The sequence below is a fragment of the Protomyctophum parallelum genome (genome assembly GCF_964188405.1).
Source record: "Protomyctophum parallelum genome assembly, chromosome: 23".
NCBI classification, from domain to species: Eukaryota; Metazoa; Chordata; class Actinopteri; order Myctophiformes; family Myctophidae; genus Protomyctophum; species Protomyctophum parallelum.
The window spans coordinates 15730423-15743570 of NC_139715.1; the positions used below are offsets into that span (position 1 = coordinate 15730423).

The 13148-nt window shown below is 43.3% G+C and overlaps 1 protein-coding gene across 2 annotated transcripts in view; it reads right to left on the bottom strand.

The window, feature by feature from the left end:
* Positions 1-13148, bottom strand: part of LOC310854416 (DNA-binding protein SATB2-like) — a 52192-nt gene that overhangs the window by 33481 nt on the left and 5563 nt on the right. Inside the window, exon 2 of one of the 2 annotated variants that reach the window (XM_083759052.1) lies at positions 11657-11820. In XM_083759052.1, coding sequence (XP_083615178.1) covers positions 11657-11820 — 164 coding nt within the window. Of the gene's footprint in view, positions 1-2550; positions 2645-11656; positions 11821-13148 lie in introns of those variants that run through there. The other variant, XM_083759053.1, reaches the window with a different exon arrangement.

The window sequence follows — 13148 nt, forward strand, 5'->3', positions numbered from 1 at the left end:
AAGTGCGGAAGGCACGCTACGCCATGCTGCCACTCAAGTGACTATACTGGCCAATCACAGCGCATCTATTCCGGGACTTGTCACCAAATCCTGATTTTCATCCAAGCTGCGCAAAGGAACCAAAATATAGTGGAAAAAAGAAAACCTTCAATGTGCATCAACTTCCTTTTTCTGAGCCCAAACTCTCCCCACACTCTGATGACAGTATTAACTTAAAAGTTGTTCAATAATGCTCTTCTCTTTGGCTTTTCTTCTTATCCAACTGAAGACAGCTCAGGCAGATATGCTGATTTACTCGGGCAACAAAGAATGCAGGATGATAAGCTGCTCATTACACATGGCTCATTATCATTTCCGTCTCTCCTTTTATGCCTGTTAGCGTGTCAATGTTATTAGTTCTCAATGTGACAAAAATATAACAGTCAAAAGAGAAGCTACCACACAAATGTTCATCCCTCTGTGATGGAGATGAGTCCAACGTGTCAACTGATTTAGTGTATTGTAAAATGGTTGTTAAGCAAGACTAAAGTTAGTCTACATTAAAGCCCACCAGACCTCCCAGTCCCTGCACAGCCACTGTCAACATTAAAGGGACTCCCAGTCACAAAACCTCCCCTGGTTCGACTGCTCTATCAACAGGTCTATTTGTTCGAACCCCCTTCTCCACCCCATTGCTCTGCCCGCCCGACCCTTCCCCCTCCCCCCCTTCCCCCCCACTGCCCACCCTAAGCCCATGCTGAACACATTATTTTTTATTTACAGATGACGAGGCGGAGACGACCGCAAGCCGACAAACAGTACAGCCCCGGGCATCTGGAGTGAATCACAAACTCTTTATTTGGGTAAATAAAGTTGACTGACTGGTGCCCGCGGCTGGTCTCTCACAAAGCTGGGTCCGCTTTAAGGAAATACAGTACTATGGAGTTCATTCAGAGTGGATACGATATGATCGCCTGCTATGATAACCTAAGTGTCTGTTTCCTGTCAACAAAAGTGTTAGCGCTTCATCAGTACAGTCTAGAAGTTTGCACCGTCGATGCAATTAATAAAAGTAGGAGTCACGTTTTCAAATGCTGGCCTTGAAGAATGCATTCCGTATAGGTAGTATTGGTCTTTTGCGTTGTCTTATATCTAATCTATCTGTATGCACCAAGTCTCTGTGTGTACGTCTGTAATGCACGTAACGAGTACAGAACCGTTCGTCCCTCCGACTTCAAATTCTACACGTGCGTTCCACACCACCACAGAGAGTGCAGTGCCCAGTGTTTAGTCCGTCAGATAGCCGGTTGTCCAGAACCAGCACAAAAGCCTCTGCCCGGGCTCTGGACCTGATCACCCCAATATCTCCATATATGAACTGGCCTGTTCTGACATCACAATGATGTTCTGACATCTGCATAGACTCCATATTTGGGCATGCCTGACAAAGAATGGGCATAAAAGGGACACAGGCATTGACAATGAAAGGTAGACTGTTTCTTTGCGTCTGCCCTTTGCGAACGCACCATTAGTGCTGGAACCCCGGCACTATGTTTGAAATTGTGATTTTCCAGATTTAATCATGCATTTTATATAATAAAGAATTCACATCATTGTGCGACGTGGTCAAACGCATTGTGAAATGTGTTTCTTTACCAAGGTCTCCTTCGTTGCGTCGTTTGTCTCAAAAAGTGTGGTTTTTTTAAACGACACAGGGATCTGGCCTGAAAGTGGCACATGATTACAATAAAGCACACATGCAAAAATTAATAGCTGCCTTTAAAACAAGGCCCGTCCAACACAAACAAAATACCATAGCCATGCAGTATGGCGGAAACCAGGCCTCCGTCACTGAGCTCGTCAAGAGACTCCTGTACAGTTAAATCCTCAATGTTACATGTTCATTTTATACACTGTCGGTGTTAAATCAACCCTCTCTGTCTCTCTCTCTATATTTACATTAGTGAACCTTAACTGGTTTTACCCCGGGGCTGAAATATTACCTCCTCAATCAAGTCCGCTTTTCCCTCTCTCTGTGAAGTTGCGCATGTAAGCTGTTAATCTGTTAAGCTGTTAATCAGATGGTTTTTTTTTAAATGTACAAATCACTTTGTATGACATGAACTTAAGTCTATAACTATAAGGTTTTATGCTCTGGATCCAAAAATGAGTCATGGGCCTTTCTCACAGACACTAAGGAGAACGTGGATACGGTAACACTATTATTAACCCATATAGACCTGAGGCGGATAAAAAAAAAAAAAAGGCTTCTAAATCCTAACAGTTTTCTGAAAAATCTATGTTTCTATGTCAGTGGTGCTCAACCTTTTTCATGTCAAGAACCTCTAGAATTATATGTATTTGGCTGCGGACCGACATCTGAAAATATGTAGTCCAGGGAACCCCCCCCTCCCCCCAGAAGCAAAGATTTGCGTTCACTGTGAGGGGGCACAGTGGCACAGTCGGTATAGTACTGTCGCCTCACAGCTAGAAGGTCCTGGGTTCGATTCCCGCTGGGGACGCTGTAGGCGCTGGGGCGTGTTCTCTCCTCCGCGTCATCAGTGCTCATACCTGAGACAGGGTTGGCGAGAGGGCCTTTCTGTGTGGAGTTTGCATGTTCTCCCCGTGTCCCATAGGGTAGGTAGCCTCAGTAATCCTCGCCTGATGGAGGGGAAAGGAACCGGTCGGAATAACGTGTTCCTTCCACGCGCTACGTCCGGCCGGGGAAACTCTCCCCTGTCAGGTGAAAAGAAGCAGCTTGGAAGCAGCTTGGAAGCGTAGCATCAGATAATTGACACTGGGTGAAACAATGGGTTGCAAAATCGTGCGATAAACATTATTTGTTTTAAAGAAAATGTTCACTGTGAAAGAATATATATTCAAAGATTTGCGACACAATTTCACGATAATAAAAAAAAAGCAGATCTCCAAGAATTGAATGAATTAAAATAGACTTATTACATTTAGTGTATCTAACTATTCCCGAGTCCCTGACCCCGCCAGAATGCCTCACGGCCCACTTTTGCATCCCCAAGCCATTGGTTGTGAAAAAGCGGATTCACACTGCTGCACAAGAAGGTCGACATGCTAGGAATGATGTTGAAACGAACAGTGTTTATTTCCTTTCGCAAAACACAGTTTTTAACTTAAAAGGGACCCCCTCGCAGAGCCCAGAAACTGTCAGCATGATTAAACGAGAACAGTACACTCCCTCAGCAGCGCACACCAACGCTCCGCACTGCAGGGTTGAGTCCACGGGGTCCGCTGAGAGTCAACCGAGGTTGTGTGTAGTGCCCCGATGCCCGATTTACACTCGGTTGCCCGCAGGCAACGTGCAGAAGATACGGCTAATCTAGAAGCATATACAATGTGCTGCGTCTTGTGCAGCGCAACAAGACGCACAGCCATTAGGGGTGAGACGATATGGGTACCTCACAGTACGACGTCTGCAGTGATATTAGGCCCTCGATAATGATATCACGATATTCGATATATTGCGATATTCGATATATATATATATTGCAAGAGATTTCATCAACGATATATCACGATATCTGTAACCGAAAATGAAAACCATAAAACCATGAAAGGCAAAGATCTGGAATTTTGAATTTATTCCAAAATAGATATATCAAAAGATTCTTTTGTGTCACAAACTGGCCAATAAGTACATGAATCTTGCCTCCTACAAACAGTAAAACACTGAAAGTCACACCTCCATGCAGCCTCCCCCCTCTCCACAACGAGGCAAAGTGAATTCAAAGTGAATTCAGCAATCCAGTCAAACCCTATAGTCAAACACACAGACGTCATGATTTGGCCACAGGGTGCACATTTCAAATTGTGCTACTGTTATACTTAGTATTCTTATACTATTAACATTGAGTGACTGGAGTTTCTTCCAGCGGTGAAATGACCCTTTGAGAGGGATCCTTTTCAAATAAACAAACGTACTGCAGTGATTTTCAACCTTGTTGACACACAGTTTGATATCTATTATTTGGCCATGGAATCTGATTTTCTTCTCTGGGACACCAATATTGACATGCGTGATGATACTTTAGTTATTGAAAAATAGCAGATCTACAAGCTCATAGAGTGCCACCAAGTGGCGCGCTACGAGCTTGTAGGTCTGCTATTTTTGAAAAGTCGTGAAAAAAGGGGCCGCATATCTTTGAATATATATTTCAGAGCGAACATTTTTAACTAAAATATTGGCTTCTGGGGGGTCCCTGGAACAACATATTTTGAGACAATGAGATAATTCTGGGGGTCCTTGACATGAAAAAGGTTGAGCACCACTGACATACTGTAGAAACGTGGAGTTCTCAGAAGAAAATTGGGATTTAGAAGCTTTTTTTGACCCCAGTTCAAAATAGGTTAAAGGTACTTTTGGTTCCTATACTGCAGGGCTAATCAACTGGCGGCCCGCGGGCCAAATGCGTCCCGCGGAGCGCCCCCTAGTGGCCCTTGGAATAAGAGAGAAAGTTACAGGTATGATGTGCGCGATATATAAAGTGCTAGATTATCATAATGACAGTAATCAGCCATAGTTGTTTCTAGGGGTGGGGGGCGAGGGGGGAAGCCCCACCCCATGGGGCCCGCGACCCGCAATTGTATTTGCGCGCGCATGAGACTGGACCATGGTCTTATTCAAAACTTATTTATACTACTTATTATTTGTGGACCTTCAGCATTTCTAGTTGAGGACCCCTGGCCTACATAGATCTTTGTGTTTGAACACAAAATACATTTGTAGAATCCAAAAAAATCCGCGCTTCGCGCGCACGCTTGCGGCCCTCCACACACAATCATTCTACAGTTGTGGCCCCCGACCTAATCTAGTTGAATACCCCTGCTATACTGTAACTATTCATAATTTAGCTGGGGACGCCTGGGGGTCTGCGGACCACACATTGAGAACCACTGATCTATTCTCTGCACATCTCAGTCTGTCCTCTTAACCATTAGGTGCATTCTAGGTACTGTATATACTAGTGTCGCGTAGCCAGGCAACTATTCAACAATCTCCGCATTTGGAAATTGCGAGAGGCAACAGTCTGGTAAACGCAAGACTAGGTCCTGTATAATAGTTGCATCATGTGTTAACAGGCACCATGGACGTTGACAAATGACATGTATAATATGTCCAGTTGCTGTAGCTACATTAACTTTCAAATCAACTGCAAGCCGATTCGGTTTCAGGCGTGAGTTTTCCAAACTTCCAGAGCAAGCCTGGAAAGGGCTATGGCTTCGAAACGGAATAAGAGACAGTCATTAAATGACTCCCATGTTTAACAGCCTTTCGCTGGCTGTCCAGGCCATATGCTGTCCTAGCTAATTTATTGATCGATCTATTATCACATGATTACTGGGCACATTCCCCGTCCCCGACCACAGACCTCCGGGCTGTTCCGCCCCCATATGCAGTCAGTCAGAGCGCTCCAGCCACCACACATATCACTGCTGTGGCTAATAGAGGCTACGACAGTACAATTATGTCCCCTTTTTTTTTTTTTTGCACTCAGAGTTGAATGAACACTCAGGATTGTGAAGTGCGTGCCGATCACATTGAATACAGGCAAACTTGTAAATCTTAACAGACTATAAACCAAGATCCCTCTCTGCCCCCCCCCCACTCCCACCACCCCTCTCGCCCATACATTCCCTCTCTCACTCCTCGCTCTCCTGTTTCTCCCCCCCCCCCCCCCACCTCCTCCTCTCTCTCCCTCCCTCCCTCTGCTGATGTTGAGTCTGCTTTTAATAAACACATTTTCAAAATACTTGGAAAAACAGGCGGCGGATTATATAGAGTGCCCCCCCCCCCCCCCCCCCCACACACACACACCCTAACCAGAGCAATATTACAGTAATTAATGAAGAGGGGGAATTATTACCAGACTTGGGGGAGAAAAGAGGGATGTTGAGCCAGAAGTCTCGTACGAGGTGACAGGAACGCAGAGAAACACGTAATGTGTACCACAGCCCCCACGGCAAGATGCATGTCATGAAATGGACGTGGCATAATGCTTGACTTCATTCGGCTCTTCTTGATATTTTTGGGACACATTCTATACACATCTGTAGAGAATTGTTACCTCTACGTGACGCATATATCGGCCATTCAGAATGACGTATTTGCCCCACAGGAAGTGGTGTAATGTGCTTTGTGATCAAACACAAAGAGGCTCCTATACGATATGAACGAACTCTGAAAGTATTAAAAATTGTGAAGTGAGGGGCGCTCTTATCAACACACATCATCATACGTCATCTCATTCCGGCCAATCACAATTTGCATCCTCAGCACCTTCGTCTTCAATGTTTGTGTTTACACAAACACTAAAAGCTGGCCATTTATTGTCAATGGCATTCAATGTTTGTGTTAACACAATGTTTGGGTCTACACAAACACTCAAAGCCGGACATAGGAGGGGCTAGTGCCCCTCAAACATTTACCCAAATGGATCCTTAGCCTTAGCCTTCAAACTTCCTATAGATACGGTATGCACGATACATGGAGCAATCCCTACTTCCTTCATAGGTGTTACCAATGATACTAATTAAGACTCCACAGCAGTGCGTGGTTCTCAAGCGTTTTTAACAGCGTTTTTTCAAGGATCCCCATAACCCTGAGAGTGTACAAATGGAACGAAATTGACCCGTTAGGGTCCATTTGTACACTCTCAGAGTACGGGGCCATTTGGAACACCACCACAGGGAGTGCAGTGCCCGGCCTTTGTACACTCTCAGAGTACGGGGCCATTTGGAACACCACCACAGGGAGTGCAGTGCCCGGCCTTGAGTCGATGGCATACACCGTCCAGAAACACCACAAAAGGGGTTAGGGCGGCTCTGCCAGTGGACCTAATGAGCCCATGTCCCCTCACCTGTGCAATTTCCAGCCTCTGCCTCAGCCAATTGATTGCCATGGCAACCCCACAGCTGCCAATTGATTACTTAACCAGTCCACTTTTCACAGAGATCTCCATATAGACCGATTCCGTACCGGTTTCATGGTCGCAGCCTACGTATTTCCTGTAGGCGGACTCGACGTAGCTGCGGGGGTAAAACCCTCACCAGGCGCACCTCTTCCACTACAGTGAACGGCAGAGTGACTGATGTTAGTTTGCCTCAAACTTTACTCCTTTACCTGCTTTTTTACTAATAAAACAGAAATATTTGGTATTGGGTAAGACTGGCGTTATGTATCTTTCACTGCTTTGTCTCAACCATTGCTCAATGGCTCTGGTCTCCGCCACCGCGGTGGATATTAGACATTCCGTTTTTATTTTATTTTTATGTTGCCACTACTGTTGGAGCAGCCATAAACTACACAGGTTCATCTCGATGTTCTGGGCATCTTTGTAATGTTAGTGTTAGTAAAAAAGCAGGTAAAGGAGTAAAGTTTGAGGCAAACTAACATCAGTCACTCTGCCGTTCACTGTAGTGGAAGAGGTGCGCCTGGTGAGGGTTTTACCCCCGCAGCTACGTCGAGTCCGCCTACAGGAAATACGTAGGCTGCGACCATGAAACCGCTACGGAATCGGTCTATACACAAAAGGGACACGTTTAAACACGGGTGCTATGACAACGGATATTATGAGGTTCCCAAGTTGCCATCGGCCGGTGGCCGACTGGCACGCACAGTCTAATAATAATAATAATAATAGGCTACATTCTCACACATACATGATTTGTATGTATCGGAAATGCTATGATTTCATATTGTAAATATTTCAAGTGAGTAAAAACTGAATCTAACTAAACTCATGTTTAAGATTCACCCTCTTTTGCATCAGCATATGCTGCACATATTTCTACCAAACATAATGGTAAACATTATGTTGTTATCTTGTTCATCAGTTGTGAGTAAATATCCGTATTCCGTAGGGGTTTCTTTTTTTAACTTTCCTACAAAAGGGAAAAGGAAAAATAATAGATTTTCATAATTTCCCCCCCTTTAAAAAAAGAAAAAGAAAATCATGCGCAAAACATTGCTAAAATAGCTCACAATTGCAGAGGTATCCGTTAAAAAAAGAACAATGCGTTTAAGTTGGAGTTCCGGTTATACACCAAATGTCTCTTTTGGGTTCTGATCTAAAAGTGTTTGGGAACCCCTGTTTCTACATGACATGACAACATAGCAACTCTACAGAATGCAAGAGTGGACGGACGGACGGACGGACGGACGGACGGACGGACGGACGGACGGACAGACAGACAGACAGACAGACAGACAGACAGACAGACAGACAGACAGACAGACAGACAGACAGACAGACAGACAGACAGACAGACAGACAGACAGACAGACAGACAGACAGACAGACAGACAGACAGACAGACAGACAGACAGACACTTTGACATGATTACAAAGGCAGACATTGCTCATTGTTTTTAAATGTTTTCTTTAACATTAAAATGCTCCACCACAATAAGCCACCCGTAACCCTCATAACACACACACACTCTCACACACTCTCTCACACACACACACACACACACACACACACACACACACACACACACACACACTTTAGTTAGTTGTAAGGGTCTTAATCAAAGAATTCCCCCCCCCCCCCAAACATGCACTCTGATGTTTATGTGTCAACATGCGCACGCACGCACGCACGCACACACACACACACACACACTCACACTCACACTCACACTCACACTCACACTCACACTCACACTCACACTCACACTCACACACACTTTTACACACTTACTTTTAGTGCAAGAGTGACAAACAGAAGAAGAGTATGGCAAAATACATGCAGACCCCCACACCCAAGTACAGCACATCCAAATATAGCACAGTACAAAACATGGAAATTAATGGATTCTGAATGAGGTGGCTCCTGGAAATTAAATGTATTTTTCACAAGAGCAAGATCCTATTTTGTTTTCCGATTTGTTTTCCGATTTGTTTACATAAGTCTAAACACAAGGAATCAGATTTTTACAAAATATGTGACTTGAGCCACATTCAGAGGTGGTTTCAAATCTGATTCAACTCTGATTTCAGGAGATCTGTCTCAGTCTGAACGCAGTAAACCTGATCTAAATTCAGATTGGATTCAATGTGACTTGTTTGTGTTTAGACTTAAATAAATCGGATTCCAATCTGGATGTGGCACAGATCTGCCAGTCTGAACACACAGATCTGTGACAGATCCGATCTGGTCACGTGCAAATGCAGTGTGAACGGTCGGGCCAAAAGATCATGATTTGAGAAATAAATCAGATTTGAATCGGATTTGACTGCAGTCATGGGCCATTATTGAATCAGCTATTATTCTTTTTTTATTTTGTGTTTATGGAACTGAATTCTCAGCAATGCAGAACTGATCTCTGACTCTGTTTCTACAGGCATATACTGTACTTTACACTATACTGGGGCAATTCATTTCAATGAATAACTCTTCAATTAACTCCAGAAATGGACCCATGACAGTCTAAAAATGGAAAAACATCCTATAGGCCTATACAACCTATATAGTCAATTAATTTATATGCCACTGGAATTGCAATGGTCAGCATGCAGATAAAGAAATTAACAAGGATATATTAATTATTATTATTATAAATATTATAGAGAGAGTATTTTCAACACAGATCTTATAAGAGCAAAACTCTAACACCAAAGTCGCGCACATGCCACACACACACACACACACACACACTGACACATACACACACACACACACACACACACACACACACACACACACACACACACACACACACACACAACCACTTCAAGCTATACTCGCTGCAGACAACTTAAGGCATACAAGGAGAGACCACACAACAAGTAGGCCTATTCTCTAAGCTGCGCAGCATGCATGGACTGAACTGACACACATGGGTGCCAAATGTAATCCAAATGTAATCCAAATGTAATTCAAATGCATATATAATCCGCGGTAGCGATGACGGAGACGCAACTCAACATCAGTCTAAACGGCGTATGAATAATGATCTCTCACAATAAGAGCAGCCTCTGCCTGAACCACCATAGGACTATTAGGCCTATGCACAAATATTCTCTGTGAATCACTGTGTTAAAATAACAAGTAAATAAAAACGTGCGTGTTTAAACATACCTAAATATAACTATATAGGAACTTGAAAGTATAGCCTAAAACTAAAAGCGCGGTAGGCCTATAATACTTACGACGGTGTCCCGTCCTGCTTGGGCTATTTTCGTTGTGGGACACCGTCGTACGACTGGTTACAATAAATGAGACATAATACAGTGCAATGGAGCAAGAAGTTGTTTTGGCGAAAGTGGAACAGCCCAGGGCCGTGAGTTTTGAGGAGAAAACACGTTATGATGAGGTGATGGCGGCATACAGCCAGCATGCATGCGGATCTAATAAGGTTATAGGCCCATTTTAACATCTTAACATTTTATAGCTACTTTGATGAAACCAATCAAAATGATTTTGCATGTATGGACAACAATTTGAACGAATATTTTGTCCATGAAAGCAAAAGCCCCTCGTTAGGATAAGAACCAGTTTTGCATGTTATTATATGCATTTCACAGGCAAAATATATTCGGATTGTCGTTTTAAAAATATAGGCCTATAGGCCAATATTCAAAGGGCATTCCTGAAACTATAACTTAGTGAAAAACGTATATATGCTATAATAAAAGTGGCTATATAAAATATAGGCTATATAAAACTATAAAAGACACAGACACATGCCACAGATGTTTTGATATCGACAACCGTTCACAACCATATCTCATTTTCTGAAAGGGGAGACCACACATAATCGCTTTTGCCATTTCTTTAGCACTTAAAAGAGTCACAGCTATTTTACATTTTAGCTTAATTTCTACCAAAACAAAAAAATAGGATAAATCTATAGGCCTACATGTCATAATTATTCTGGAACATTTGAACTAAAATTCAGTTCCAATTAAGTAGGGCGTCCTGTAATTAAGAACATAATAGGCTAATAATTATGCAGACTATAGGTCTGTAGAATATAGAAATGATTATGACAATACGCATTATATATGATGCTGCTGATAATAAATGCACATTATGTATATAATCCTATCATGGTAATTTCTGAGGTAAATGTAAATGTATAGACTGATTATTTTTAACCTTTACTCGGAGAAATTGTAGCCTTTTTGCCCATTTTCTATAGATTGCGGTACAATCTCAACTTCCATCCTACACACAGAGCTAAACTGTTTGCTTTATTGTTGCAATAAATGATTTATCAAAATTATATTATTATATAAAACTGATTGAATTGCTCTAAATTTCATCCATGTGTTAAACTGACCCTGCAGTTGTGACAGATGCTGTATACAAACTTATATAGAGCAAATGTTTCCGATATAGACATTTATTTTATTATTATTATTATTATTATTATTATATGTTGGCCTAATCATAGGCGAGCAGAAGATGAGAATGTGACATACAAGTCCTTTGGTAACAAACACCCGTCACGTTATAAAAAGTTTCACCGCAGGCTGTGCATGGCGACGAATGTCTCGGGTGGATGATGTATATGATCCTAAAAGGCTATAACACGCCAGAGCCAGGCTGTTTTACATCAATTGAAGTATTAAACTATTTTTTTTTAGCAATACACAATATAATTACAGGTGTAAAACACAGCCTATAGGCTACTCACTGTCTATGCGGTCTCTGTACTTCGTGGCGCTGGTGAATAATCGCTGTCCATTGATCAAAAGTAGTGAATCCAGGGCTGAAGGGAAACCGGTGACGTCCTCGTTCCTTCCGAGAAGTCTGAGATTTTGAAAGGATCCGTTTTTCCTCCTGTGTGGTTCTTTTGTTCTGTGAGAGGACAGAGAGAGAGAGAGAGAGAGAGAGCGCAGCAGGACTGAGAGGAATCAGAGATCCAGTAACGTGACTGTCTCCGTTCGTTTGACTGTAGCGAGTGAGTGAGACGTAGACGGAGAGAGAGAGAGAGAGAGAGAGAGAGAGAGAGAGAGAGAGAGAGAGAGAGAGAGAGAGAGAGAGAGAGAGAGAGAGAGCAGAAGGGGGGGGGGGAAGAGCGAGCGCGCGCGCACATGACACACATTCGACTTGACTGGGTCAAGCGGGCAAGCTTGGATTATTTACCCGCCTCCTTTCTGCCTGTCTTTCTCTGTGCATTTTTTTGTATTATTATTTTAAATAAACTACAATATGTGCACTGTGTGGTGGAGCCTGGGTCTGGGAAGAACGAGGTTAGTGCATGGCTAGAGTATGCACCCCATTGCCCGGAGGTACAGCGCGCTGTGATTGGCTGAGACAATGTTTTCCAAATGTGGGGACCACAGTGGCACTATACCAGTGGCTTTTATTCTTCATTCATTATACTTTCTAAGTCATCTATACACTGTGGACCGTGACATGTTTGAAGTCTATAGCGCGCGCACGCACGCGCGCCCGCACACACACACACACACACACACACACACACACACACACACACACACACACACACACACACACACACACACACACACACACACACACACACACACACACACACACACACACACACACACACACACACACACACACACACACACACACACACACACACACACACACACACACACACACACACACACACACACACACACACTAATGTTTTTTTTTCTTGCCTCCTGTCACTCAGTCGCAACAAGCCCTTCCCTCCAGGATATGGGATCTAAACAGACGCGGTGAGCGCTAAACTGCTCCTCTCCAACACGCACGCGCACACACACACACACACACACACACACACACACACACACACACACACACACACACACACACACACACACACACACACACACACACACACACACACACACAGAGAGAGCTGAAACGAGAAAGAAAAACAAAAAAAATACTATATATTAACGTCAGTCGTTCCGTACTCCGTAGGCCTATGAATTAAATAAATCACTCGTGTTAATTATTCGTTTTCTTAATATAGGCCTATAGGCCTAATTTGAAAGGTTGACGAGGCTACTTTCATACACGCACGTAAACACGCAGGACGCATGCCAGTGCCAGATAGGCCTGCCGTCTAAAAAAAACAAAACAGGCCTACATGCATTTTCAATGCAATAGGCCTATATTTTGTAGCTATTACATGGGGGAAAAAAACAAGAAAAACATCGCAT